Source organism: Plectropomus leopardus, chromosome 12 (assembly GCF_008729295.1).
Source record: "Plectropomus leopardus isolate mb chromosome 12, YSFRI_Pleo_2.0, whole genome shotgun sequence".
In the NCBI taxonomy this organism is placed as follows: domain Eukaryota; kingdom Metazoa; phylum Chordata; class Actinopteri; order Perciformes; family Serranidae; genus Plectropomus; species Plectropomus leopardus.
In genome coordinates this window covers 680,203-708,168 of record NC_056474.1, presented here as the reverse complement: position 1 = coordinate 708,168, position 27,966 = coordinate 680,203, and the positions used below count along the sequence as shown (strand labels likewise).

Below are 27,966 nucleotides of genomic sequence, written 5' to 3'. Positions count from 1 at the left end.
TAAACAGGCTTTGTATGGTCAAGAAAAGTCATGGAATTTGCAGATAGCAACTTCCAGGTATGGAAATTTTTTTCTCAAACCTGTATAATAACGCATCATTTGTTTAGGGACTGTGATCATGAAAATCAAAATATTTTCTTCAAAGATTAAAAAAAAAAAAAAAAACAGCAAATGTTTTCTTAAAAAAATGCTTCCCCGAAAGTCCAAATTTTTTCTTAAGTTATCGCTACAAAGTTGTATGCCCCCCCCCCAAAAAACCCCACAAGTCCCTCCTCAGTATTTAAACATTTATTTTACATGCCCCCCCTTCCTTTTTCCTTTTTCCTTAGTGATGAAAAAGAACCAGAAGAAGTATCGATTGTCGTTTAAATAGTCTTAAAATCTGCCGAAAAGTCAGTTCAAAATGTTCATGAGCCCTGTTTAAAAAGGAGCTGTTAAGGATGTTTTTATGTGTGTTTTTTGGAGCATATAATCAAAACTTGAATTTGCATTTCTGCTGACTCTTAGCTCTGACCAGACTTAACAACCAACGACCGTTTCAGATTCAGTCTTCAGACCCAAGAGGTTGAATATGATATATGTATATATATATTATATATTATATAATAGTAATATGTCACCTAAATGTTCTGTGTGCCAGCGTACCCCTCCTTTAAAACTTGCAGTTGTAGATACACTGTGTCTGATTGTGTGTGTGTTTGGACGCCGTGCTGTGTGACTGTGTGTGACTGACGGCCTGCTATGACGGAGGGGCTTTGGTGGGCCACGGGTAATCTGGATTCATTGATGGAGAGGGGGAATAATCTCGGAAAAAGGGCAGATCACAGGAGTCGGGGTACAGCAGATATCCGGAGAACGAGCCGGTGCTCTCGTAGTCGGTGTACACGCCGTTGGTGGTGTTGCTCTTCACCTGCAGCCACACCCGCTGGCCCTCGGTGAGGTGCAGGACGACGCTCTGGCTGGTGGTGGAAAGGTGGGACGTTTCTGTCGCTATCACTACGGGGTTGTGCTCGAGGAACATGCCGACCTTAAGAATCCTGTGGGCGACCGCCAAGTAGAAGGAGAAGACGTAGGTGCCGTTGAAGGGCGCCGTGTAGATGCCCATGTCGGGGTTGAAGTGCCCCTGCCGGTTTGTGAGGACTCTTGGGAAGGCAACGGGCCAGTTTGAATGAGGAAAGGACTCGGTGATACATGCGGAGAATGCTGATTGGATGGCCGGGGAGCAGTGCCCAGGCACCCCCATCAGGCCTATGGGGCCCTGGTCGCCTTTTAGTCCCATGGGGCCCTGCACACCCTGGACACCAATGTCCCCTTTGTCCCCTTTAGTGCCGTCTCTTCCCGGTGTCCCATCAGCGCCGTTGGCCCCGTCTGCGCACTCGCACATCCCCTGCTCACCTTGATCGCCCTTGTGGCCGTCCATCCCGGGGTCGCCGCGCCTACCTTCGTCACCCTTCATTCCCTTCATTCCTTTGGTTCCCATAATTCCCTTGACCCCAGGAAGGCCCCGGGCCCCAGCTGGTCCAGGGGGCCCTTGTGGACCCGGGGGACCCTGGTAGCTGTCGCAGGAGGCAGGGCATGTACCTGATTCTCCCTGAGGGCCCAGTGCTCCAGGTGGACCGTCCAATCCTCGGTCGCCTTTTTCTCCTGGAGACAAATCAAGAATAATGGTATAATCGTTTCTTTATTCTGTGATCATCCTTGACCTTTTTTTTTTTTTTAAGATGATTGTTTTGGGGGCTTTTTGCCTTATTTTGGAGGACAAGCATGAAAGCGGGAGAGAGAAGCGAAGACATGCAGCAAAGTGCAGAGGCTGGAATCAAACTTGTGGTCACTGCAGCAATAACGCTGTGGTTGTACATGGGGCGCCTGCTCTACCAAATGAGCTACTGGGTGCCCCACAGTTAGTAACTTCTTTAAAAATTACTTGTTTTTAATATTTACTGTAACTGTCATAATATCATATCATATCATATCATATCATATCATATCATATCATATCATATCATATCATATCATATAGGGCAGCGCTTATGGAAAAAAGTCTTATCACACTAATTTTTTTCATATCAGTTGATATCGATAAATATATCAGGATATACATCAAATCAGTATTTCTGTGGAGCTTAAAGGTTCCTTTGACTCCTCAGTGAGATATGAAGATATCATCAGGTTCATTTAGGTTTAAATATTTATTTTCTGTCAGACATTGAACATGACAAATATACTGTAGAACAGCATCACCAGCTGGAGGACCTATTCTACTAAAACTCACAGAGGTCCAGGTACTAAAATGTCCTCCCAGCAAAGGTCCGAGCCTCATACCTAAAATCAATATCACCATTAACTGAACATTTTACTTTGATCACAGAACGATTATTTTGCTCTTTTTCTTGTGGTTTGTTTTTTGCCCTCATAGTTCACTGACACAGTGTCATGTGACCATGGTGTGTTGGAGTGTAATAAACATATGATTTATTATATTTTTTTATGAAACTTTCCAGCATTATATAAAAATGAAAAGCTCCATCTGAAACAAACTTCGGGAAAATTTATAGCACATTGTGCTGATAATAGGCCAACCTCTCCTGACTGCAGGACTCTGACTTCAGCTTCTGTCAAAGACTTTTTTAAAATGCATCATAACGAGGAACATGTATTTCTTTCTTAATAATTGAGGCTTTGTTAACATATTCTGCAGTCTATACTATTGTATAATTTATTTTGCAGAGGTATTTTTTTCTCAGCTGACCTTTGAAGCCTCGTGCGCCCTTCATCCCGGTGTAACCAGCAGCTCCGAGCTGTCCCTTCTCCCCCAGCTCTCCCTTCTGACCTGTAACCACAGACAAAGAAAGAAATTATCACAAAACAATGTAAAAACGAGTAAAATAAAGTGTTTTTGAACATTAACGCGTCCTGATATAGAAAAAATGAACTGATCATAATGGGTCCACTTTATAGGTACAACTTGTAATATTTCAGCATCTTTTTTGACGGCGTCTGGTGGTCTCCTGACTGAAGTCTTGATATGTTTGTTGTCATTTCAGTGAGGAGACAGAGACTTCCTGATGTTGTAACTCACCCTTTGTCCCCGGGCGGCCTGTGAATCCTGGTCGACCACGGTACCCCGTCAGTCCTCTTATGCCCGGACTCCCAGGAGCACCTGATCAGAGATTACAGTCAGGTCAGTTTCTGTGCCTTTGTGTCACACCTTTGTGCCTTTTTATTCTCAAACACTTAAAAACAAAAACTGTTCAACAAGTGGTTCGACCAAGCTGTCTGATTGGTCCACAAGACATTCAGAGTGCGCTCAAATATGCATTACAGCACAAGGACTAGAAAACGAGTCCGCAGGTCGTTGCTAAGGTCTGACCCACTTTCTGGAGCAGTAAACAGGTTTCAAGGATTCTACTGACTGAATTAGGCAGACTCTGTGTGTTTCCATGGAAACGGAGGTAACAGTTGCAGCATTTTTTTTGAGAGCTAATTGCCCCAAAATGCAGCCACCAAAACAGGTAAAACAGAGCAATCTACGCACCTGGAGGGCCCCAGTCTCCACGGTCTCCTTTGGGCCCCACGGTGCCCTTACAGTGCGAGCAGAGGCAGTAATAAGGAAGCTGGTGGACAGGCGTCCCCCCGTTCATCATCATCTTGCAGATGTTTGGATCATACTCGGGGGGCATCGGGTTGTTGTCCCAGGGCCTCTCGGGAATATAAGTCATGTTGCTGTCAGGTGGCCACGTTTGGCCCGCCCTCGCCATGTCATTGGGTGCCATCGGCATGCCGCTGGAGAACATGTCATCAGGATCCATCGGCATGTCATCAGGATCCATCGGCATGTTTTTGGGGTACTTGTCTTCAGGATCCATCGGCATGTCATCTGGATCCATCGGCATGTCATCTGGATCCATCGGCACGTCTCCGGGGAACATGCCCATGTTTCCACTGCGGAGCGAGTAGTTGAGCTCGTCCCTGGCGGTATCGTTCATATTCGGCAGCAGCATGGCTGAGCAGAGGGAGGAGAGGACGAGGAGTCCCAGCAGCCTCGACAGCATCTGGAGTAGAAGAGGAGGATGATGAAGATAAGCTCATCAAACAGGGAGGAATCTGCACTTTTTAAACGTCACTCCGTCAAGTATTCGGTCTGTTTGTCCGTATTTTCCTCTTAATTAAAAACTGGCAGTTGAGTGTAATAAAATAATAGTTGTTATAAAATACAACAGGGCTGCACCCGACTATTTGATTTTGCTCTTCAATATGAATATTCAACAACGTTTTAATTTTTTTCCACATCAAGTTTTAAAGTTTAAATGCGCCTCAACGCGACGTTCAGACAGGATGTCAGCGGCATTCAGGTAATATAGTAAACAAATCAACCAGCTGAGGACTGATCGGAAATGTGCCACAACATTTTTTTGCCTGACAATATTTATCAAACAAAAGCCAGAGAATTTAAATAAATTTGCCACTTGGAGGCCGGTGTCTCCTCTGTGCTGCTGCCTGCATGTCTGCAGCGTGAAAATCAAGAGAGCTCTGCACTCTGAGGACCAATCAAACAGCCCCTTCTGTCTTTGTTTACCTTTTTTTTTTTCCTTTTTTTTTTAAAATTTTTTTTTTTAAATAATCTTGCCAATTTTTTTGTCTTTTTTTCTTTATTTCTCCTCATCTTGTTCCTATGTCTTTCAAAGAATTCGAGCCAATTTGCTCAGCTTTCTAGGGGTTAACTATAGAAATTAATTAATTAATTATTGATAGATTAATCACAATTCAAAAATGTAATCGTTTGTCAGCCCCATTTTTAAAGATTTCGATATATCGACATATTCCAGACGACCTGAACAGCAGAAAATAAAATCCTTTGAGGCGTTTTGGGGAAAAAGACTCACCGCTCCGTCCGAGACGTGCAGCATCGTCTGGAGCAGGATTACTGACGAGAGTCAGGATGTTGGACGCTTTGATCCATTTATAAACCTCGCCCAAAACAAAACTTCTTTCAGCCTCCGTCTCAGCTGCCGGCCCCGAGGACAAAGGCTGAGGACGAGGAGGGACGAAGAGGGAGGGAGGGGAGGCGCGTCTTCTTTGTCCTGCTGGGGGAGAACTGGGCCTTCTGCCTGCGGTGTGACCTCCTTCACCGTGAAACAGCAGAAATATATTATGGAGCAGAAAGAGGAGACACCTCTCCGTTTATCTTTCCATCGTTCTCCACCCTCCTTTGACCATCTTCTGCTCAGAAAACATGATTCTCTTTTTTTAATCCTTCCTCTCACGACTTTTTTAAAAAATTTATTATCAAGTTCATCGCTTAATTTGACCACTTTGGAATAAAAAAAGTCCAAGATTTTGTGCAAAAACTTGAATTTTCTTTTTATAATCTTGTTCCCTGCAGTTTTTTTTTCACGTCAGAGGGGAAAATTAGTTTAACCCTCTGAAACCTGGAGCGACATCACTTTTCTGGTGCTGCTTTCTTCGTCTTTCGTATTTAAAACTTTGAGCAAATTGGTTTGATTTATTTCAAAAACGTGAGTAAAAAAAAGGCAACAAGCAGCTTGGTAAGAAATGTTCCACAATTAAGTAGATTTAGAAAATTGTTTTTTCAAAAAAGCTCCCGAGAAATATTAAGGGAAAAAAGAAAATATGCTGGGGGAAAACTGTGTTATAATTATCATAAATATGCATTTAAATTATGTTACAAAATTATAATAATTTCAAAAGCACCTTTTCCATGTAATTAACTTTTTTAATTTACTTCTTTTTTTTTTTTTTTTTATATAAGAGTAGTCAGAAGACCACCAGCCGCCCCGGTGGGTTTGGTCTGGTACTGGACTGGTTAGTAATCTGTGAACTGTGCTGATTGTCGAGATTTTCTGTCGATATTTTACAGATATGGATGTAGACTGTAAATGCAACTTGACTGGTGACTGGAGGCGAACAACCTCGTGTCAGTAGTTGTAGTTTTTGGGGATGATTTTCGCGGTGTACTTTGCAGAATCATCTTTTTTCATTCTCGAAACAAACGTCTCCATCAACATAATCCAGTAATCTAACACTGCGTCCTCACACCGTCCCCACAATGAGCAGCCTACTTTTATTATTTTAGCACATTTAACAGCAGAGGACAATGACTTCACTCTGTGGCACCACGTCGTCACGTGACAGGAATCAGAGCGATCACAAACGAGAGAAAAATCAAACAAAAATGTTCTGTAATCATAAAAATTACAGGTTTGACACACGATCACTGAATCATCTCCTCTGAACTCTGACTTCAGGGAATCTGGAGGAAATTTGGGTACTTTCTCTCTCTTCCTCTCACTTTCTCTCCTCTTCCTTTCGTCTCTCTTCTGTCCTTTCTTTGTCACTTTTGGTGTCGTCGTGCGATAAGAAGCTCAGACTGTAAACAAATCTCCTTCAAAAGATTTCTTCTGTTGTCGAGACTAGTGCTGCGTCTGTGAAAACACATCGTTTCCAGGTAACAATTCACCTGTGACACAGCGTATCAGTTTAATCATAACCCAGTTACGTCACCTTGTCTGGCAGAGAAGCAGCTCCCAATTTTTAGCATCCAGGGGTTAAATGCCTATTCTTAAAAAAAAAAAAACAGGATTGTTTTTAAAGGATTTATGAATATGAAAAATATGTGATTCATCAAATGATTTGTTTTCATTTTATAACTTTGAAACTGCCAGAAAGCAGCCTTAGGTTGGAAAGGTACTTGCTGTTAACTACACTTACGTATCAGGGATCAGCAGATTATCGGCCCGGCCAGTTATCGAAGCCGATATGTGGCGTTTTGTAGATTATCTGCATTAATTGCCTTGTGAACGGTTCAGGGTGCCTGTTGGGACAGGGTCCAGCAGCATGGGCTTATTTATGATTGATGGATAAATTACACAGTATGACCAAAAAAACCCAAAAAACTACAAATTCTTTAAAAAGAAGCAGTTTTTTTTTATACGAAATGAAATGAACTCAAAAATGTGCAGACTTAAAGTCATATGGTCAGTCTAACAAAAGACAAAAATAAATAAGTCTCCAAACTGGACAGCTCCAAAGTCTCCATTAGGCCTTTAAAAGATTTTAAACACTGGTTGTTGCAATTTTAACGTTTTATTTTAATGATGACAATTTTAAATGTTTTTAATGAAACAGTGTGCGTATAAGACGTTTGCAACACATGCAAAGAAATCGTCAGCGTGGGAGGAACTTTTAGGGAGAAATTTTTATTCATTCAGGGCTCGATTTAGAGGCCGGACGCACCACCAACGTCGCCGCTGTCGCCTTTACTTCCTCGATCTCTGCATTAGCATGATAGTAATTCATAAATCCTATGAAAACATTGTTTTTATAAGATTTATGAATATGAAATGAATATAATTAATAAATGTTGAATTGTTGTCATTTTAATAACTTTGAAACTGCCAGAAAACAGCTTTAGGCCGGAGATATTCTCCCATAACACGCCGACGTGGCCTTGGATTAAAATAATGACGGCTCGTGCGGCGGCTGCAATAGAAATAAAGCTGCTGATGTTTTGAACATCCGTCGCCATGGTTACTGGGACATTATCACCAGAGGAGAAGTTGCACAACATCACTCAGCGGAAACAGTCAGCTCCACATGAGTTTTATCGGCATTTTGAAACTATCAGTGATGGAAACCAGCCGACAGACTCAAACTGCACACTGGAGAAGAAAAAGACAGAAAAACTGGAGCCCCGTCCTTTGAGCGGCTCACAGGAAGTGAAGGAACAAACGTAGAGCTCGGACACAAACCCGCAGGCGGCCCGCCAGATCTCAGACCTCCATCACAAATAAAGACGTGCTTGAAACCACACCCTTCCTCGCTGTCCTGCCAGCACGCTGTTAGTCACCCCATCGCAGTCGCCCGTGGAACCAGAGACGGCTCCTGTATGTCCCCAGGCAGGCTTTTATTCTGAAAAATCAAAACAGAAGAGGACACATGTAAACCGAGCCGAGGGAACAAAGCCGAGGCACAAAAGACGACAGCGAGATGAATAGTTAACCTTAATATGTGTCCTGGTTTCCACAACCAGCGCAGGCCGGCCGAGTTTCACACCTCCACCTGCATTCCTGCGTGAGGACCCTCACGGCGTGATGAGGGGCGTCGACGGACAACCTGAGGTCAGCGGAGCCTTCGCCACGCTGCAAGAAAACAGAAACAGTCACATGAGGGGGAGAGGTCACGTTTTTAGAGGCTCATGTGACCACTGTGACACACGTTATCCAAACCGTGTTCAACATAAAGAGCTTCAGTTAATAAAATGAGGATCGTCGTGATGCTGCTCAGTTCCTTTGGTCTGAGACCTGATAACTTACGTTTCGAGGAAAAGCCTCTTTACACATACTGTCCGATTCAGGAGAAAACAAAGGCTGCTTTAAATCCAGAAAATAATAGGACAAAAAGGGGAGAAGTAAGAAAAAACTCACTGAAAAACAGCGTGATTGGGGAAAAATTTGCCAGAAACATTTTAAAGAAAATATTTATTTATGTATTTTAAAGAAAATAAAATCACCCTTTTTTTGCGAAAAACAAAGGCCACTTTAACTCCTTGACATAGTAGGACATAATGGAAAGAAATAAGGAAAAAAGACTCACTGAGAAACATGGACTTTGGACTTTGAAAATGGCTTTTTTCAAAAACAAAAAATCACCAACAATGTTTAAAGACCAAAAAATGATAATTTCATCATTCATTTTTTCATAAATGAAGCCAGTTTTTTTTAAGAAAAAAAATCAGCATTTTATTTGTAAGGCATGGTATGTTTGTGTTTTAATGTTTTAGTTGCCATTTTTTTAAAGATAAAAAAAAGATCACCAAAAATGTTTAAAAAGAAAAAAATTTGTAGAATTTTTCCTTTAAAAAAAAAAAGAAGATTTTTTTACAGAAAAAAACCCAGCCAAAATAATGAATAAATAATTGTAAAACGATTTAACGGTAATTTTAAATTTCGCCACCTCTCTCCATGAACAGTGCTCTGAAATGCAGCGTTCGCTCAGTGGAGCGCCACCTGTACAGGAAAAGCCTCTTTTTGCATTTTTTTCTTAGAAATTAACCGGTTAGTTACTCATTAATAAGTGTCAGGCTGTGTGTGTTATGTAATTCATAATTGAAAAGATGATGTGTGTGCACCCTTTTTGCATCTTTATTATCTTGTCTTGAACTTTTTTTTCTGTTTTTGTTGCAGGACTCGTCGTCGTCTGCAGCTCGGACACTTTGCAGAGGTTCGTCGTTCTCTTCCTGCTCTGGATTTGACTTTTAAAGGCCTACATGTTTATACATTTTTTTTTTTTTTTTTTTTTTATGAAAATTGGAATTACCTAGATACAAAATACAAATTTTAATATACATTTTTAAAGTTTTTCTTTCTTTGGGATAGGAACTTAAGTCTCACATTTGTAAAGAAACAAATGGTGTAATTTGACACTTCCTTTTAAAATCCAGTAGAGGAAGTTTCATGAAAAAATTGTGTCATATAAACCCTCATCATGAGAGGAGGGATAAAATGGCTGAATAATTTTTTTTTGTTTTGTTCTTCAGTAAGTTACCAAATCTTCTCCTCTCAAAACCGTCATCGTGGGATTTTGGCAGTGAGATCAGGTCTAAGTCATTCACTCGACCAAAAAGGTCATTCTGTGTGGGCTCCACGCATCCTTGAAAAGTTTTAACAGGTACTGAATTCATTAATCTAACTATAAGGCCGTCATTGGCATTAAATTGACTTAAATTATATTTTAGGGGTCTTATGATTTTATTAATCTTTTTTTCAGACGTTGCACTGTAAAATCTCAAAGTAATTTATAATAATGATAATTATTATTACTGTCAGAATTTTTTTGTTATGTAATTTAATAAATCCCTCTTCTTAAACTCATCATAATTGGGATCCGAGGAAGCGAATCTCACATGCAGATTGAGAAACACAAAGTCACTCAGAAAAATGTTGATAAATGCCAGATATTTCACACCTCTGCTGGTGCAAACAGAAACTTTTAAGGTGCTATAGTATGTTCATTGTCTTCCATGTGTTCCTCTTAACCTCAATTATTATTATTCCTCAATTATTCAGTTATTTTTCAACATTTAAAATAATAAAACAGCATCAAAATAGAGCTTGTTTATTGTTCTAAAATCTAAGAAATGTCCCAAAATCAGATAAATGCACTAAAATACTAGAAAATGTCCTAAAATCCGAGAAATGTCTTAAAATCCTAGAAACATGCATGGGCAAGTTGAGTGTCCTTGTTTTAGTGACAATGACCGCTCAAAGTGAGAATTTTTCGGGGCTAAAGATGTCTGTCTGGCGTTCGTGGACCAGGTGGAGCATTTGAGCCAAATTCTAGATCCGGCCTGGTTTTGTAACCGTCCGGCAGCTACGGTGCCAAAACGATGAGTTCACATTACGTCCCCCAACGTGGGAGCGTTCATTGGTCTGGTACGGCGCAGTGCATTCTGGGACATGTAGGTTTTCTACGTCTTAAGCAAAAGTGTCCCTCTGCTCTCTCTGGTCATGAAGCACCAAATTCAAAAGTCTTTCTACCCCAGAGACCGAGCAGCATTACGATGGGACCCTCTTTATATCGGTGAAATACTTCTTTAAGGATGAGAATGAGTTTTTAATCCCATCAGGGACACTGAAACTGTTTTTGTCCAGTCAGCTCGGTGAAGACGCTGCGGCGGAGGTCGAGGTCTCTCTGGACTGGACGGATGGACGCTTTGAGAGAAGCTGTGAAAGAAAAACTTTTTGGACTTTTGGTAAACGAGGCTCTGGTGTGTTCAGAGGTGAGTGGGGGGAGGTTAAGGGGAGGTTGTGTGTGTGTGTGTGTGTGTGTGTGTGTGTGTGTGTGTGTGTGTGTGTGTGTGTGTTTTTGCAGACTGTGGACTCTCAGTAAACACGGGCAGTTAGTCATTAAAACCACAAACAGCGAAGCATCGTCTCCGTCCACGGCTTCCATTCCTCACACGTAAGTACAGAAACGCTCCTCGTTCCCCGAAGTCCACTCGTCGTTTTTGGGTTTTGGTTGTCATGGCGGTTTGAGGACGTCGTCTCGGCTCTGCAGCCCCTTGTAGGTCAGAGGTCAAAGGTCGCAGAGGTTCAAACAGGGACCCCGCCGTGTGTTTGCTCTCAGCTGAATCGGGTCGATACCGCAGAGACGATGTTGTGATTTTTTTCTCCTCAGTTTTCGTCCTGTTTTATTTTCGTTAAGCGTCATTTAGACATGGATCTGAATGTTTGTGTTTCCGTTTCACGGCAGAGTGGGCGAATACAACCGCTGACGGAAGAGGTGATTGGCTGGTGTCTGTCTCGTCTAATTGGCTGCAGGTTTGACTGAGGTCATGTCCCGCCTCGTCCTCTGGGTGTCCATCGTCGTCGCTCTGTGGTCGGCGTCAGTGCTCAGTCTGTCAGGTGGGTGCACACGGATGGATCAATGAAAAAAAAACATTTTGTGAAGCAGATGGTTAGCATTTACGTGCTTCATTAATGTCTCTTAAAACTCTCTAAATGTCAATCATGAATGAGATCGAAAGTCATAGTAAATTATGTCGACCAAAACAAAAGAAAAAAAGTCATGGTAAAGCATGTCGTCCAAAATGCCACCAAAAAGTCATACTAAAAACACGTCAGAGACACGTTATAGTATCGAGGACACGTCATAACTTACAGTGATGAAAAAACAGCCAAAAAGGTCATAATGTAGCATGTTGAAAAAATGACCAAAAACATCGTTGTAGTGAGTCTCTCCCATTCAAAATAAAAAAAGTCACTTGGTTACTTGTCGGTATTTGTTTGACGCGTGAATGAAAACGAAATGTCCAACGTGTCCAAAAAATAATGTAGATTTATTTTCTCCGGTTAACAACAAACGTAACGTAAACGTAACAACAAAAAATAAAGTGGACCAAACATCCACTTATTTTCCAATATTGTCAGATTTTACCCCAAAAACTCCACAATTTCCTCTCATTCGCAGTCTAAAACTGTTTGCTCCTCCCCCAAAGCAACACCTGAGTCCATTTATTCACTGATTACATAAACTCTGACCCGACGACGGCAGCCAACCGGCAACACTGCGCCCCCAAGTGTTGGTAGAGAGGCAAACAAAGAAAAACAGCAAAAACATGAAGAGAAATCCAACCATAAACCAAATGGCTTTTACAATCATACTATAGTACTACTATACTACTACTATATACTATACTATAGTGGCGAAAAATGTCAAAACATGACCTGTCCAAAAAACAGCTGAAAACACATAGTATAGCATGTTGACACACGTCATACTATAGAACGTCAAAAAAAACATCCAAAAACATTGTATAGTGACCAAAATCGACATACTGTAGTACGGCGAAAAATGTCAAAATATGACACGTTACAAAACCAGCTGACAACCGAATACTGTAGCATGTGGTCCAAAAAGTCTCTGAGCTTGTAAAACATTTAACTGTTGTTGTCCTGCATGTCCTCGTCCCGTCTGTGACCGTCCAGTGTTCTCGGACGCTCCTGAGGCTCACATGCTGCTTCGATCCCGCCGGGCGAACTCTTTCCTGGAGGAGCTGAAACCTGCTTCGATGGAGCGCGAATGTGTGGAGGAGAAATGTGACTTTGAAGAAGCACAAGAGATTTTCCAAAACCGGGAAGCGACGGTAACGTGAACGAACGAAGCCGCAGCATCGTCAGTGCTGGTGAATTTTTCTGAGCGGTTTACCTTTTGTTTGGTGTGTTTGCAGCTGGAGTTCTGGACGGTGTACACAGGTAAGAAACCCAAAAGTCTCAGTACAGTATCGCAATGTGAAAACACGAATGGAAACACCAGAAAGTAAAAAAAATTCTGATGGACCCACTTCAGGCTGCAGATGGTCATGAAAAACCTGAAACATTTTAAAAAAATCATGTTTGTTGCAAACCTGTATAACACATGAGGTGTTCAAGAACCGAACTTTAAAATTCAACAGTAATTAACAATATGTTATTTTTGGTGATTTTTGAAGAAAACATGCTTTCCAGAAAAAAATCAGAATCTTAGAAAATTATGAAAGAAAAAAGCATCATTTCTTCTTCAATAATCAGCAAAATAACAAATTTTCAGAAAAGAAAAATAACATTTTTTTAAAAAATAAAATCATAAAAATGTCTTTAAAAAATTAAAGACATAAAAAAACCTTTGTCAGCTGATAGACTTTAATGAAAAGCTTCACTTACACGACGTTCAGATAAGTAAAAATGTTCCTATTTGAGCATTTGTGAATTATTCTGACGCGCTCAGTGTTAATCTTCAGCGGATCATTTAAACTCTTTTGTTGAGTTGAGGCAGTTTGTTGACGTGTTCGTGGTTTTCTTCACCGAACGAACACTTTGTACTTTGAGACTTTGCCCTGTCCTGCAGCGTAGGGCATTGTGGGAAATGTATTCACACTGATCTTACCTGTTTCAGATGGGAACCAGTGTCAGTCCAACATGTGTGTCCACGGAGCCTGTGTGGACCTGTACCAGGACTACGCCTGCCGCTGTAACCACGGATACGAGGGCAAATACTGCGACCAGCGTGAGTGGTAACGACATGCAGACATGACGAACCCGTGATCCTGTCGAGTCGGTCTGTGAACCACCAAACGGGTTCATTTCCCCAAAAACAAACATTTATTCTGACCCTCGGAGCCGCGGCGTTATTCGAGTTTATACGCAGCAGCATCAACTTCAACACACGGGAAAATAACCTTTTAATGCTCAAACATTCACGAATTAAAACCAAAATCTGAAAGTTTGGTTTTAGGTACTGAAGGAACTGTGAAGCTGCAGAATGAGAGAAAAACCTAAAAAAAAAAAACAAAAAAAAGTAAATCAGTGACACAATAAACAACATATACTGTTTTTAAGAGAAAGAAAATTCAGATTTAGTTTTAGCTTTTTTTAAATGTAAAAAACAAGAAAAATTCAACAATTTGAACTCGAACAGATTTATCCATCACAGAGAGACCGACACGACCTCATCATTGTGAAAACCTTTTTATTATTTCATACTTAAAATGAAAGTGTTTTCTATGCAGAAGTAGAGCTATAATCATGAATATCCTTTATTTATCTCACTTTTAAAAAACACATTTACAGACATAAAAAACACAAATTTGAGTAAAAACAAATTGAAAGCTGGTTCATGAAAAAATGTGTGAAAAGTTTGTTTGATCCGTTTTCAAAATCCTGATTTCAGTTACAAAACAGCGAATTAGCTCCTCAGAGATCCTCGGTTCATAATTATTTTCATAATTTTCTTGAAAAATCACTTGATGTTTATCAATAAAAAATGTCAGAGGAAATAATAAAAACTTCCATGAGACGACTTTAAAAGTCTCGCTGTGTCTGACCGACAGTCCAGCAGAGACTGAGCGTCTCGTCACAGTGAAATCAGAGAAATTACCACTAAAATGTTTAACGTAACTTATTTTAATCTGTCTGCTGTTCAGCTCAAACGGCCACGAACTGCTCGGTGGATAACGGCGCCTGTGACCACGACTGTTCGGAGAGCAAGGACGGCCTGACGAGGCGCTGCAGCTGCGTGAGCGGATACAAACTCAACGACGACTCCAAGAAATGTGACCCGAAAGGTGAGAAAATAAATACATTTCTTCTCTTTTCTGCGTTCAAATCATCGTCCAGTCTGGAAAGTACTTGAAAGTGCTTGGATTTAAAATCTGAAATCGTTATCGAGTCATCAGCAGATAATATTTTGGAAGAGTCGGGCATGTCGGTCAGTGCGGACACGTAAATGTTTATATTTTTAAACCTGTGGTTTTTATATCAGTGAGTTTATTACCTACGTTTAATAGGCAGAAAAAGTTTTGTCTCTTCTGTGATTGAATCTAAAGTTGATATTTAGGCTGAAATCTCTGCTCAGGAGAGTTAATAACAATAGTTAATAACAGCAATAACAGTACAGCGTGGTTTAATGTGTCTCTGTCCCCTCCGGCAGGTCCCTCGTCCTGCGGTCGGCTGCTGATCGGTAGGTCGTCGTACACGAAGCCGCAGGACGGCCTGATGCCCTGGATGGTGGGAGGGGAGGTGGGAAAAAAGGGCGAGAGTCCCTGGCAGGTAACTGACCCAAAACACAGATGTGACGCGGCTGACGAGTTCATAATAAAAACCTCTTCAGGTGCACGAAGTGTTAAAAACACAGAAATGATCTACGTCTCCTGGCGCTTTGACAATGACCTGAAGTGAACGTTTTTGTGTTTTTGCGTGCAGGTGCTCATGCTGAACGCCAGAGGGCGTTTTCACTGCGGAGGCGTCCTCATCGATGAGAGCTGGGTCCTGACCGCCGCCCACTGCCTCGACAACACCTTCAGAGTGAGCGTGCGGCTCGGTGAGTCCGCTGCACCGAACACGACACAAGACACGAAAACTTTGTTACTGCGATTAAAGCCGTTCACTTTTTATAGTACCACTATTTTATGATACTGTGGTCACACGAAGCTCGGACGTAAGTCATGTTGGCCGACACGGTATAGTATGACTTTTGGTGGTATTTTTGAATACAGGATCGTAGAATTTCTTTCAACATACTACACAAAGATGTACTTGAATATACTTTACTCGGATGTTTATACGACATTTGACATTTCATCGACTTACTGTACTATGACTCTTAAAAAAAAGTCTAGACAAAACATATGACAACATTTTTAGGGAATTATGATTTTTTTCAACATACAATAGTTTGTTTTTATGACTCATTGAAAAATTATACTTCTGACAAACTTTACTACAGCGCTTCAGCGGACAGCGTTTTCAGCGCAGTCTGCTGTGACTTCTTTTCACTGTGGTGTTTTTATGACTTTTCTTTGACATACTATACTACTTTTTTTGGACAGTTTATATACTACACATACTTTTTCAACATTTTTATATTTTTTCAAAATACAATACTAAGACGTTTTTGACAGACTTGTATTTTCATGACTCTCAGCGTATTAAACTATGACCTGTTGATTCATTTTTGGACGACGTGATTTGTAAGACGACATGCTGTACTATGAATATTTTATGTCAGTGTGGACGACATTTTTTACTATGATTTCTTTTTTAAATGTTTGACATACTACTCTACTCTACTCTACTCTACTCTACTCTACTCTACTCTAACGCGTCAAATCTTAAGTGTCGGTGAATGTAAAGGAATAGTGAGGTGTACTTACCGCCTGCTCTGAGGGACATCTTGGGGGACACCTCGGTCTGTGTCTTCAGGTGACTACGAGCGTCACAGAGACGAAGGCACCGAGGTCACCCTGAGTGTCATTAAGACCTTCAAACACCCAAACTACAACAGCAGGACGGTGGACAACGACATCGCACTGCTGCGCCTGCAGGGCCCTGCCCCCTTCTCCCAGTACATTGTCCCCGCCTGTTTGCCGACACGCGAGATGGCCGAGCGGGTGCTCCACCTGAACGGCACCGTCACCGTGGTGACCGGCTGGGGCAAAGAAGACCTGGACAGCACCAAGTTCAGCTCGGCGCTTAACGTCATCAACATCCCGCTGGTCGACCGCAGCATCTGTTCCCACCAGATGTCCCACAACATCTCCAACAACGTCCTCTGCGCTGGGATCCTCGGACAGAGGTTGGACGCCTGCGAGGGGGACAGCGGCGGGCCGATGGTCACTCTGTACCGAGACACCTGGTTCCTGATCGGCCTGGTGTCCTGGGGCGAGGGCTGCGGCAGGGAGGACAAGCTGGGCATCTACACCAAGGTGTCCAACTACAACGAGTGGATCGACAAAGTGCGTGAGGACTGGGACAAAGGACACCATCCACAAGAGCCCCCGAGTGTCTGACCCACCTCGACCCCCAACAGTCGATTAGTCTGGTCTGTTAGACCACGTCCGGGTCTCAGTACAGTCCAGGTCTTCATCAATAAACTGGTTCTGTCTAAAGACGCCTTCGTCTCCTTTTTCACCCCAAAGACTCACGTCAGTACTGTGAATAAAAGTACTACCATACTGTATTATCACTACAAAACTTTGGATGTACTCTTAATCAAAACACTAAACTATGATTTCAGACTTCTTTAAACATACTACACTCAGCTCTGCCGCTCATCGCACAAATGCATTTTCCTGATAAATCCGGACATTTAAAAGGGAAATAAAAACGCCAAGAAGAAGCATAGTTACAACAAAGAAATGATCTACCAAACACACATTTGCGTACTTATCTTTAGTACTGAATTATGGAGTTAGACGGTTGACTGTTTTTTCAGCATTTTCCTGTTGAAGATTTTTTGGGCGGGCCTAAAACCGTAGCTCGATAACACACCGGAGCTATACTCGGCATAACCCCGACGCTGTCTGGAGCTCTGCATTTCTACGTCTGTCGGCTAAAATTCGATTCAGACATTCATATTCCCCAGAGGATGAACCCTGTGAATCCTGTAGTTGCACATAAAGTATCTGTATGTGGTTCACTTATTTCTGCAGCGTTTTCTCTCAAACATTAACCAGCCGCAGTCTCTCCCACTGCGTCATCTCCACAAAGATCACATTTTTAGTAAAATGAAGTCCGTGAAAACTCGTACAACGCGGCGCAAAACTCCACAGAGCAAACAGAGCGGATCGCTGAATGATGAACACATGAATTTATTTACATTTCAAGAATTTAGGCCGACACATTAACACAGCAGCAGTCTTAAAGGGACGCAGCATCACGTGTTCGTCCGTGCTACGTAACGTAACAACAGAGCGTCCACGCAGCAGGCGGGCTGAGGCCGGACGCGTCTACGCCGACAGCAGCTCTGCTTTACATTATTGCTTTTAATCGAGCACCACAATATACACACCTGAGATTCACACACACACACACACTCGCGTCAACACAGAGTCACTGGACCGATAAATGTCATCCGTCAGCAGCTTTAAAATCACATTTCTGATTTCCAACAATCAGATCCTGATTTCAGTCTGCAGAGCTGTCTGAGCACATTTATCCTGCAGACATAATATGCTGCCGCTACTTAAATCCTGCCGCAGATAATCTTTAATATGTTTCTTACTGTTTTAACCTGAGCTAAAGTCTGTTTATTTACTAACTACAGTTTAAGACCTTTAATGGCTTCTGAGACTATTAATCATATATATGTTCATAAAGAATAACTTCTAAAACTACAGTTTGTACCAGCATTTAAAAAAACATTAACTGCAAATGTTAAAGTAAACTGAAGATTTTTAAAAAAGCACCATTACCGGGCCGATCAGATCTGCTCACGTTTGGGTTCAGACGTGACGGAAACACGATGAATAATAAAGTTATTAATGCTGTTTTTGCGTTTACATGAATGCGTCGTTGAAACTGAACTAAGCTGCAGATTAACACGAAGACATTTAGATACTTTTAACGCATGAATGCAGCAGGCCGTCGACCGCAGGCGGGATGATAATAATTCATCAACAGTCGATTAATCCGTCTGAATCGGTTGAACTTAATGGGACTTGTGACATTTAATCAGTCAGTCAACAAATATTTGCAATTTGTTTCTCTGAAACCTGAAAAATTTGGTTTGATTTCTTTCAGCAACACGGAGAGAAAACAACGAGCCTCTTAATAACACATGGCCCAAAAAATAGCGAGAAATTAGTAAAAACTGACAAAAAAAAGTCCTGAAAAAAATAAATTGTGCTTTGGATCATTTTAATTCCTCGTGTTTTTTCAGACTGGTCTTGTGTTTAACCCTTTGAAACCTCAGCAAATTAGCTTAATTTCTTTCAAAAACAAGAAGGCGAAGAGAAATAAAAAAATACCCATAAATTAGCAAAACACTGGTAAAAAGTACAAGAAAATTACCTGAAAATTAGTTCAACAAATATTTTTTTGCATATTTTTTTATATGTTTGTAACATAATTGTAAATATTTAATTGTGATACATTATTTTTCTCATCTCTTTCTCGCTGCCTCTTTGGCTCCTCTGTGCTCGGAGGTTTAAATGCCTGAGAGGCTCCAGCTTTCAAAGGGTTAATCTTCTGCATTACTTCCTGTAGAAATGTTTCCATCTGGAGGTAGAAGGTGGACCTGCAGCCACACGGCGTCACGGACCGGCGGCTCAGGTTCGTGTCCCCGAATCGACGCTTTAAGCTTCATTATCCTGAAAAATACATTCAAGTAAATTTGTGGCTTTTTTTAAAGAAAAGTTGTCTTTTCGACAGAAACGTGACGACTTGCACTGTTTTTGTGAGTTCATCGTCAAAAATCGTAAATAACGTGAAGAAAAACACGAACAAAATAAGTTTGGATGGTTCGGCTCAGTTCGGATCAGCGAAATATTCGGGTTCATTAAAGGGATAATGATAATGTGGATTCACGCTCGTCAGCCAAAACATCAAAACGCTGACAGCTGATGCAAACTGTTTCTGCCTTTTCTTTTTTCTGTTTTTATTAAGCAACAATTAAACCTCTGTAAGTTTATTAACCTTTAATAATGTTGAAATTTTAACCGGTTTGAACTCTGTGAATTAATTTTTTGATTGAATTAACTGCCGTCGCGTCTCTACTCGTTACAAAAACTATGTCAGGTGAAAATAATGAGTTAAATTGTTTTATTTCCGACCACGTCACAGTTTTTAAATCTACAGCACCTAACGGCAAATTATTAAAAAAATAAATTGGCCTTTACATCTTCATTTTTTTCATTTATATGATTTCTTTTATGTTTTTTTTTAATGTATTTAGGCTGTATAAATGATCTATCGTCTCTTTTTAGTAAAAGCACTTAGTTATGTAGAAATTAAGTAATTATAGTTTGTATTTTGTTTGTATTATGTGTATATTCAGTACACATGCAGTCCTGTCCTTTAAAGTCTCTATTTTAATATTTCTATTTTATTTTAGTTTTAGTTATCATACGTAATTTAGCCTTTAAACGTTTTTTTGTGATGTGTCAGGTCAGTTTGTGAGTTCACGTCAACGTCTGCATCTAAACCTGAGCTCGATTCCAAAAACAGAGTCAGGAAAAATACCAAGAGATGAGATGCGGGCTGATTTCAGGACGTCCCCGTCCGTCCGTCCGTCCCTCAGTCCGTCTGTCCTCGTCTCCTCTTCAGCTCCTGCTCGTATCTCTGCAGCTGAGACCGGAAGCCGGGGTTCGGATCGATCTCGTGACGAGCCGTCTTCACTTTCTGGGGAAAAGAGAAAAAGGTCACGGGTGTCAGCGGTCATGTCACACACACTCGAATTCAAAATCACGCTTTAAATAATATTATGCATTAATATGATTTTCCACTTTCATTAAGGTTTTTTTGTTTTTCAGAATTTAAGCCCTTTAAATGCCATTTTTTGTCGCGATGTCACAATGTTTTTAGATACAAAAAAAGAGTTATTTTTAATATACTACAAGTGGACTTTTTCTGCAGATGAAACCTGGAGACACGTCAATGATCAGCAGCAATGTTGATTTTTTTAACAGTGTCAAATTCTCACACTCGTACGTCTCTGCACAAACAATGCACTTTTTAAAATCACACTTTAAATATACATTAATATGATTTTCTTCTTAAATTCAGTTCTGCACATGAATGTATTTCAAAATGACAATTAACACATCGCTAAATTAATTTTTTTTAAAAAAGCAGTTTAATGGAGAATTTAAGTGTTAACATTAATAAGGACTAAATGAGACAACACTGCTGCATTATTGGACAGTGACACGTGCTCGGCGGGAGCAGAGATAAAAAAAAAAAGATTTTTATGAAAACACGTCAGTCACTGACACAACAAAACAATCAGACATTTGATAAATGAATGAGCGCAGTAAAAAATGCAAACTGACCATGAAATCAGTGAGAAGTCAGATTTCTGTGTTTTCGGACACTGGGCGAGGACACGGTCGTCGAGGGCACTTTGGTAACTGACACCGCGACTCTGAGTTTCTGCAGACGACGCAGTCGGGATATTTGTGACCTCCGATCAGAGAAGAGTTTTCACGGCTCTCAGGTTCACCTCTGCCTCCGCTCACTTTTTACTTTATTTCACTTTTCTTTGCGTGTTTATTTTGTTTCGGTTCATCTTCTCTGTGAAGTGAATAAAGAAACACTAAATTAGACACCTGTCAACATTAAATAAAACGTCTGGAGGAGAAATCCCGCCTCAGTCGCTCCTCTTAAGATTTCTACCGTTTTTTGACCCCATGTTTGTGTTTTTGGGGAGTTTTTTTTCCTAATCTGTGTGTGTGTGTAAGGACAGAGGGACGTCATGATTTAACTGTGAATTTGATTTTGGGTTTTATAAATAAAACTTAATTGAATAATTAAATAAATAAACACACATATTATGAAATAAATAAATAAATGTAAACATGAATATCTAAATGAGTCAATATCATTCAATTAATAAATATATTAATTGTTATTTTTTAAATAGACATTTTTAAGGTGCTAACTTTATTTAACTTTATCTGTTTGGTTTACCATCAGAAGCTGGAAATATTTAACGTTTCGGGGCGGTTTTGTGTTTCGCTCTGCATGTGAGTTTCCACCGCCTGGACTCCCATCATGACGCGTTTAATTTATTAAATTATTAACAACAAAAAAAGATCTATTTTGAGATTTGACAATGCAATATCAGAAAAAATATTCATAAAATCATACTTCCCATCTCTGAGCATTTTAAGGAGTTCTGAAAGGTTAATTTAAGTCAATTTTATACTAATTGCGGCCTTATTTTGAGACGAGTGAATTCAATGTCTTTTAAGATTTTTTAAGGACCCGCGGGGACGCGTTGTGTTGACATCTGCGTTTACGATCAGCTTTAACTCAAATCACCAAAAATCTGATCAGTTTTCTGATGTAACGCTCAGCGAGGATAACGCCGCTCTCTGATTGGCTGAACTGAGACAGTCGCGGAGGAAGCGCCGCCTCGTCGAGTACGACCACTTCCTGTCTGACCTGAGACTGCGTCCGAGCGGCTCACCTGTAGCGCGTCGGTCAGCGTCAGTTGGCGGTGTTTCATCAGGTAGGCGACGCAGACGGTGGCCGAGCGGCTGCGTCCGTTCTTGCAGTAGACGACGCTGCGTCCTCTGCGGTTCGCCTCCTGCTGGATGGCGTCGGCGCAGCGGTCGAAGTGGGCGTACAGGTCCTCGTTGGGGTCGTCGTACACGGGGATCTGCAGCTTGGTGACGGCCGCGGCGGCGGGAAACGGCTGCTGCTTGGACACGTTGATGCAGAGCGTCACCGCCTCCTGCTGGAGGAGCTCGTCGCTGCAGGCGGAGCGCGCGTTACTGATGAACAGGGCGCTCGTGACTTTACACAGCTGCAGCATCCTGCTGCACTGACCCTCACGGGCTTCCTTACTCAGGCTCTGACGCTCACAGGGACCGCCACCTGGTCAGAGAGACGAGTAAATTAATAAAGAGAATAATTTAAGATATTGATATATGAAAAAATGTCCACATAAATATGTAAATTACTCAGTGTGGGTCTTTAAGATATATAATTTCAGGGACTTTTCAAAACTTTTCCATGACTTCTCAAGGACCCAGAGTTGTTCTTGCCTGGCATTTTTTGGGGATAAATCAGATTCAGACCTGATTCGAACATAATTTCAGACACATGAGGGGAAAGAAAATAAATCTGCTGTTATGTTACATTAATAACAGATGAATCATTATACACGAGTCACATGACTTTTCCAAAACTTTTACCAATTCCATGATTTTTCCAGGCATGAAAAGGTGTTTGTGAATTTCCATGACTTTTCCAAGTTTTCCATGATCATGGGAAGCCTGTATCCAACACATACAGTATTTTTTTTAAAATAAAGGAAGTAGTATTTTTATTAATTCGGGGGAACTTTTATTCCCTAAAGCCACATTATTCTCCCTCGCTCTTTTTATTTTTTATCTGTTAGATTCAAATGAGTTATGTTTTGTCATTTCATAGATCGGACCATTTTTTAAAAATGTATTAGACTGATAGATTTATCACCTCATTTATTTATGTCAGACGCATATTTATTTAAAAATCATCATTTCGAAATAGCGCTTTAAACTATATCATACATTTTTTATTCGCCCTGCATAACTTTTTAAACCATCATCAGTCCCAATCATAGATATAAAATACTCATTCATTTTCAGAGTGTTAACCATTTAAATGCCAGGTTTTTGTCATTAATACAATATGTTTTAAGTAGAAAAACAGATTTATTTAAATATACTACATGTGAAGTAGATTTTTTGTGCATAAATGTTTCCAAAAAAAATTACCTTAAGCTTAACTTAAAAATAAATAAATACAATTTGAAAATTATCAAACTACAGAGAAAAAAAGTCAATATTTTATACTTATATATTTTAAATTAGATTAAATTACAATTGTTTATATTTTTTATTTAGCACACATCATTTTCAGTTTTTGTTCTGTTGTTTTTTCCCCTTTTTTGCTTGTTTTAGGTAATTTTCTTTTCTTTTTTAAACAGATGTTCTTTCTAATTTTGGGGTCTTTTCTTGTTAAGTCTCTCAGAGCCTTTTTTCTATGTTTTCGGAGGAAATCAAGCCGATGTGCTCAGCTTTAAACGCTTTAAACGCTTTAAACGCTTTAAACGCGTTTAAACGCTTTAAACGCGTTAAACGCTTTAAAAACGCGTTAAAAGCTTTAAACGCTTTAAACGCGTTAAACTGTAGACGCGCAGCGATCCGACAGCGGCGGCGGTCCGTGAACGCCTCTCACAAGGACAGACGGACTCACGTGCAGCCGTCAGCTGATCGTCGCCTCAGGTGAACTCTGCCTCTCTGCGCTTTTTAAACTCTCACCTGTTCGCTGCTGCAGACGGAGGACGGTTCAGGCCGGTCCGGTCCGTCCAGGTCTCCTCATGACCCCCAACTGCTCCGAGCGGCGCGCTGCTGCTATTTTTACAGCACGGACCCTGACCGCCGCGCCGCTCTGGGTCCTAATGCGAGACTCATTCACGGCAGAGTAACAAATACTCTCAAAATACTACACGCAGAGTCCGTGATCACGGTCCGGGATGTGTCCGTGATCACGTCCGGGACGGTGTGTCCGTGATCACGGTCCGGGATGTGTCCGTGATCCGCAGCAACGCTGATTTTCATACATGTTTGTTTTTGTGCAGAGTCAGAAACTCACACTCACACTGTCCTGCACACAAATTCCGCTTTTTAAAACCGAGCTTCAAAAATATTAGACATTATTATGATTTTGTGCTTTCATCAGTCCTAATCATAAATACCAAATTAATTTTCACAGTTTTTGACCCTGTAAATGCCAGTTTTCTGTCAGGATGCCTCTGTGTTTTTAGAGCAAAACAATATATTTTAAATAAATATTAAATAGTAGTAAATAAACATGTTTTATTATCACAGCCTGAGATATGCCAATGATTAGAAGCAACGTTGATTTATTTCAAATATACATTATTATTTTTTGAGAAGTGTCAAATACCACTCTACACACAAAATAGCTTTTCAAAAGCAGTCTGAAAAATATTACACATTAATATAACTTTCTAATTTCTTTAGTTTATTTTTAACCAACATCAGCCCTAATCATAAATATCAAACATTCATTAATTTTCAGGATTTTAACTCTTTAAATACCAGATTTTTGTCATAATGTCGCTATTTTTTAGATAAAAAAAATTATTTTCTATATATTACAGGCCATTTCGTATCTGTCTAATTTATGTTATGTAAATGTGTAGCTGCTGACAGTCTGGGATGTGTCAGTGATTAGCAGCGACAGTGATTGTGACAGGTCACCTGGTGGAAAATTATTTTTTTTATTATTATCGTAGTGGCCACCGGAGCTATGGCTGTTATGCGTTATTCAGGTTCCGGGTTTGAGCTGCGGCCCCGGTACCTGTATAAACGCAGCAGGTGCGCCCTCGCGCACAGGTTCGTCTCACCTACCGCCCAGAGAGCAGAGCAGCGTGGTAGGTAGCAACTTCTCTCTGATGTGCGAAATTTTAAGGAGTTTTCAAAGATAATGCGCTAAATGAAATGTTTGTTTGTGGTGGAGTGCAGTCGGGTCGGGTCGGGTCGGGTCGGGTCGGGTCGGGGTTCGGGAAGTGCATGTACCGGTCTGCAGTCAAAAGTTTGCAGCCTTGGTGTCGAAGCGATTTATGTCACCCTGTTATATTGTTTAATGGGAAGAGACGCTGCAATATTTTGGGACAATGCAGTAAAATTATTGTCACAGTTTGAAGTGAAAGGTGATGTGTGTTTGTGAGTGTGTGTGTGTGTGCGTGTTTGCGAGTGTGTGTTTGTGAGTGTGAGTGTGTGTGTGTGTGTGTGTGCGTGTTTGTGTGCGTGTGTGTGTGTATAGGAGTGAGTGTTTCTCTTTTAATATTGAATACTGTGATGGTTGAATATGTATAAATTATTTAAACTGAATTGTACGAGAGGCTGGTTGTTCCTTATATATTTCTCGATACAGAATAAACATTTTGCAGTTTTGAACTTTGCGCGTAATCAATGATGCCGAGGGCTGCGACGCTTCTTTTTATTATTGTTATTTGCACTTTCATAAGTAGAAGATAAGTTTGACGAATGTCCGTCTGTGTTTTAAACATCTGATCGCCTCTCTGCGGTCACCGTGTTCAGGTCTGTTTTCTGAGAGAGAATAGAAGAGAATAAAGGTTTCACAGACAGAAAAAACATTTTTCACCACAGTGGAGGCTGATAATCGGTCCCTAAACATCTCAATTCACGAACTGTTCCCTTAACTGCAAAATCGGAATCTAACTTCATCCTCGTCGAACAGTCTATATTTCGCTTCATTAGCTAATTTAATTTAAACTAAAAAAACACCAAAACTTTTGCAAAATATGGAGCTGTTTCAGGACTGAGGCAAAAATAAATAATACCTGGAGATGAGACTGACAGTGAAAGACGTGATGTCGTCTTTGTGGCGTCTCTAACTGCCCGGACCAGCGGGGTTAGCACCGTTAGTACCGTTAGCATGGTTAGAACCGTTAGCACCGTTAGCATGATTAGCCGCGCGGTGAAGTTTGAAGTATTATAGTCCTCTCTCTCAGTTTTTAAAGAATTTCATGTTCTAATTTTATTTTTTCATATTTTCTGTATAAAGAAACAAACACTATCAAACCACAACAGCCTTCATATAAAAATAAATATATGAGCAATATATAAAGCCTTTGTCAGGCTTGTTTGCAGAAAACATAGGAGTGTGAAATAAAGGCATTTTAACATTTTAAGAGAGCGCCTTGGAGTTTCCTGTCTGGTTTTTAATCCTCATAATTATCTTCAGTTGGGTTGTAAAATCTAATGTTTGAACTTTTTGTATTAAGAATCAAACACTGTCAATTAAATATATTTTTTTAAAGTCGTGTACATAAATAAAAAACAAGTTATGTGACATTTTATACATAATAAAATGTATAAGTATACCTTAAAAAATGACATGCACTCTGATTGAAAATGATTGCAAAATCACATATAAAATCCAACATTAAAAGCATTTCACTGCTTCTAATTACACGCAAATTCTTAATGCGTCAAACAAAAATGCCCATGATTTTCTCATTAAATCAGAAATTTGAACAACAAAAACGTGCCAAACAATAAGATAATATTTAATATTATTTCCCTGCAACTCTTAGACACAAAAAGCTGTGATTTTCTCTGCAGGCTGATTCTGGCAGAAATAAAGTCGAACCTTCACAAACACTGATTAGAAAATGGATCATGAAACATGAACAAAACGTGTCGTTTTTCTTCTTTTCCAACAGACAAACAGAAAAACTCGTCAGTGACGACAAAATACAGAAACAAGTGAAGGAAGTGATTTTATTGTTGGGGTTGAAAATTCATCACACATGCAAACAGCGATGTCGAAGCCGTGTATCATCAATATTTTATTAGCAAACCAGAAAAAAGTTAACAAAAAAAAAGAAAAAGAACTGAAGGAACTGAACAATCTGTGTTTCTGTAGTTTCTGTACAGGTCCAAATATACTACAATATATACTATTATACAACTGGATTACAATTCATGTCAGTGTACAGCAGTCACAAAGAAAAACTTCAAGTCTGTTACAGCAGTGTCGTCTGAGCAAACTCTTCTTGCTTTTGATTTGGACGACCGACTGACCGCCGGACAACCGACTGACCGACCGCCCGACTGACCGCCGGACTGACCGCCGGACAACCGACCGACTGACCGCCGGACGACCGACCGGACGACCGACCGGACGACCGACCGCCGGACGACCGACCCCCCGACAGACCACCGGACGACCGACCGACCGACCGACCGACCGACTGACCGCCAGACGACCGACCGCCCGACTGACCGCCGGACAACCGACCGACCGACCGACCGCCGGACGACCGACTGACCGACCGATTGCCGGACGACCGACCGACTGACCGACTGACTGCCGGATGACCGACCGACCGACCGACTGACCGCCGGACGACCGACTGACCGCCGGACAACCGACCGACCGACCGACCGACTGACCGCCGGACAACCGACCGACCGACCGATTGCCAGACAACCAACCGACTGACTGACCGCCGGACGACCGACCGACTGACTACCGGACGACCGCCGGACGACCGGTTTCTTCTCTGACTGATGAAGTGCAGCTAATCACGAGCACGCTACGGCAGCATTCCCTCTTTTTCTCAAAGTGCAGAGTCTCACATTTGTTCACCCAAAACCAACCTCAGAAAGCCGAAAACAAAAAAGGACTGATTCACAGATTTCACAGATGGAGATTTGTTTTCGCCAAAGACCAGATAAAAAATATGGTCAAACTACAAGTTTTTTTGTTTTTTTTTTTTCAAACTTGAGGATTTAACCCTTTGAAACTGGAGTAAATTGGCTTGATTTCTTTCCAAAATGGGAATAAAAAAATGAGCAATGAAAGAAAAAATGACCCCAAAAAAGCACAAATAATGAGTGTGAAGTACAAAAAATTACCTGAAAAT

The 27,966-nt window shown here is 40.8% G+C and overlaps 3 protein-coding genes across 3 annotated transcripts; 1 reads left to right on the top strand and 2 right to left on the bottom strand.

The window, feature by feature from the left end:
• Positions 1-739: 739 nt before the first annotated feature.
• Positions 740-4,907, bottom strand: LOC121951161 (inner ear-specific collagen-like). Its single transcript, XM_042497404.1, has 5 exons — positions 4,884-4,907; positions 3,536-4,052; positions 3,080-3,160; positions 2,750-2,830; positions 740-1,644 (listed from the first exon to the last, which is right to left on the bottom strand). Exons 1-5 carry the CDS (start codon positions 4,905-4,907, stop codon positions 740-742), a joined length of 1,608 nt encoding a protein of 535 aa, XP_042353338.1.
• Positions 4,908-10,929: 6,022 nt separating this feature from the next.
• proca (protein C (inactivator of coagulation factors Va and VIIIa), a) lies at positions 10,930-16,944 on the top strand. Its single transcript, XM_042496964.1, has 9 exons — positions 10,930-10,980; positions 11,272-11,423; positions 12,507-12,664; positions 12,749-12,773; positions 13,453-13,563; positions 14,480-14,620; positions 14,986-15,104; positions 15,258-15,375; positions 16,257-16,944. Exons 2-9 carry the CDS (start codon positions 11,354-11,356, stop codon positions 16,841-16,843), a joined length of 1,329 nt encoding a protein of 442 aa, XP_042352898.1. The 5' UTR covers positions 10,930-10,980; positions 11,272-11,353; the 3' UTR covers positions 16,844-16,944.
• Positions 16,945-19,243: 2,299 nt separating this feature from the next.
• Positions 19,244-23,867, bottom strand: dusp28 (dual specificity phosphatase 28). The gene is made up of 3 exons (XM_042498429.1): positions 23,804-23,867; positions 21,964-22,373; positions 19,244-20,174 (listed from the first exon to the last, which is right to left on the bottom strand). Exons 2-3 carry the CDS (start codon positions 22,309-22,311, stop codon positions 20,070-20,072), a joined length of 453 nt encoding a protein of 150 aa, XP_042354363.1. The 5' UTR covers positions 22,312-22,373; positions 23,804-23,867; the 3' UTR covers positions 19,244-20,069.
• Between the last annotated feature and the right edge of the window lie 4,099 nt (positions 23,868-27,966).

Excerpts from the sequence above, each read along its gene's own strand:
- LOC121951161 (XM_042497404.1), bottom strand. The coding sequence starts at position 4,907 with ATGCTGCACGTCTCGGACGGAGCG. Across the intron at positions 4,053-4,883 it reads TGCACGTCTCGGACGGAGCG|ATGCTGTCGAGGCTGCTGGG; the intron begins GTGAGTCTTTTT and ends CTTCTACTCCAG. Across the intron at positions 3,161-3,535 it reads TGGAGACTGGGGCCCTCCAG|GTGCTCCTGGGAGTCCGGGC; the intron begins GTGCGTAGATTG and ends ATCTCTGATCAG.
- proca (XM_042496964.1), top strand. The coding sequence starts at position 11,354 with ATGTCCCGCCTCGTCCTCTGGGTGTCCATCGTCGTCGCTCTGTGGTCG. Across the intron at positions 12,665-12,748 it reads TCCAAAACCGGGAAGCGACG|CTGGAGTTCTGGACGGTGTA; the intron begins GTAACGTGAACG and ends GTGTGTTTGCAG. Across the intron at positions 14,621-14,985 it reads CAAGAAATGTGACCCGAAAG|GTCCCTCGTCCTGCGGTCGG; the intron begins GTGAGAAAATAA and ends CCCCTCCGGCAG.
- dusp28 (XM_042498429.1), bottom strand. The coding sequence starts at position 22,311 with ATGCTGCAGCTGTGTAAAGTCACGAGCGCCCTGTTCATCAGTAACGCG. Across the intron at positions 20,175-21,963 it reads CGCTGACCGACGCGCTACAG|AAAGTGAAGACGGCTCGTCA; the intron begins GTGAGCCGCTCG and ends TCTTTTCCCCAG.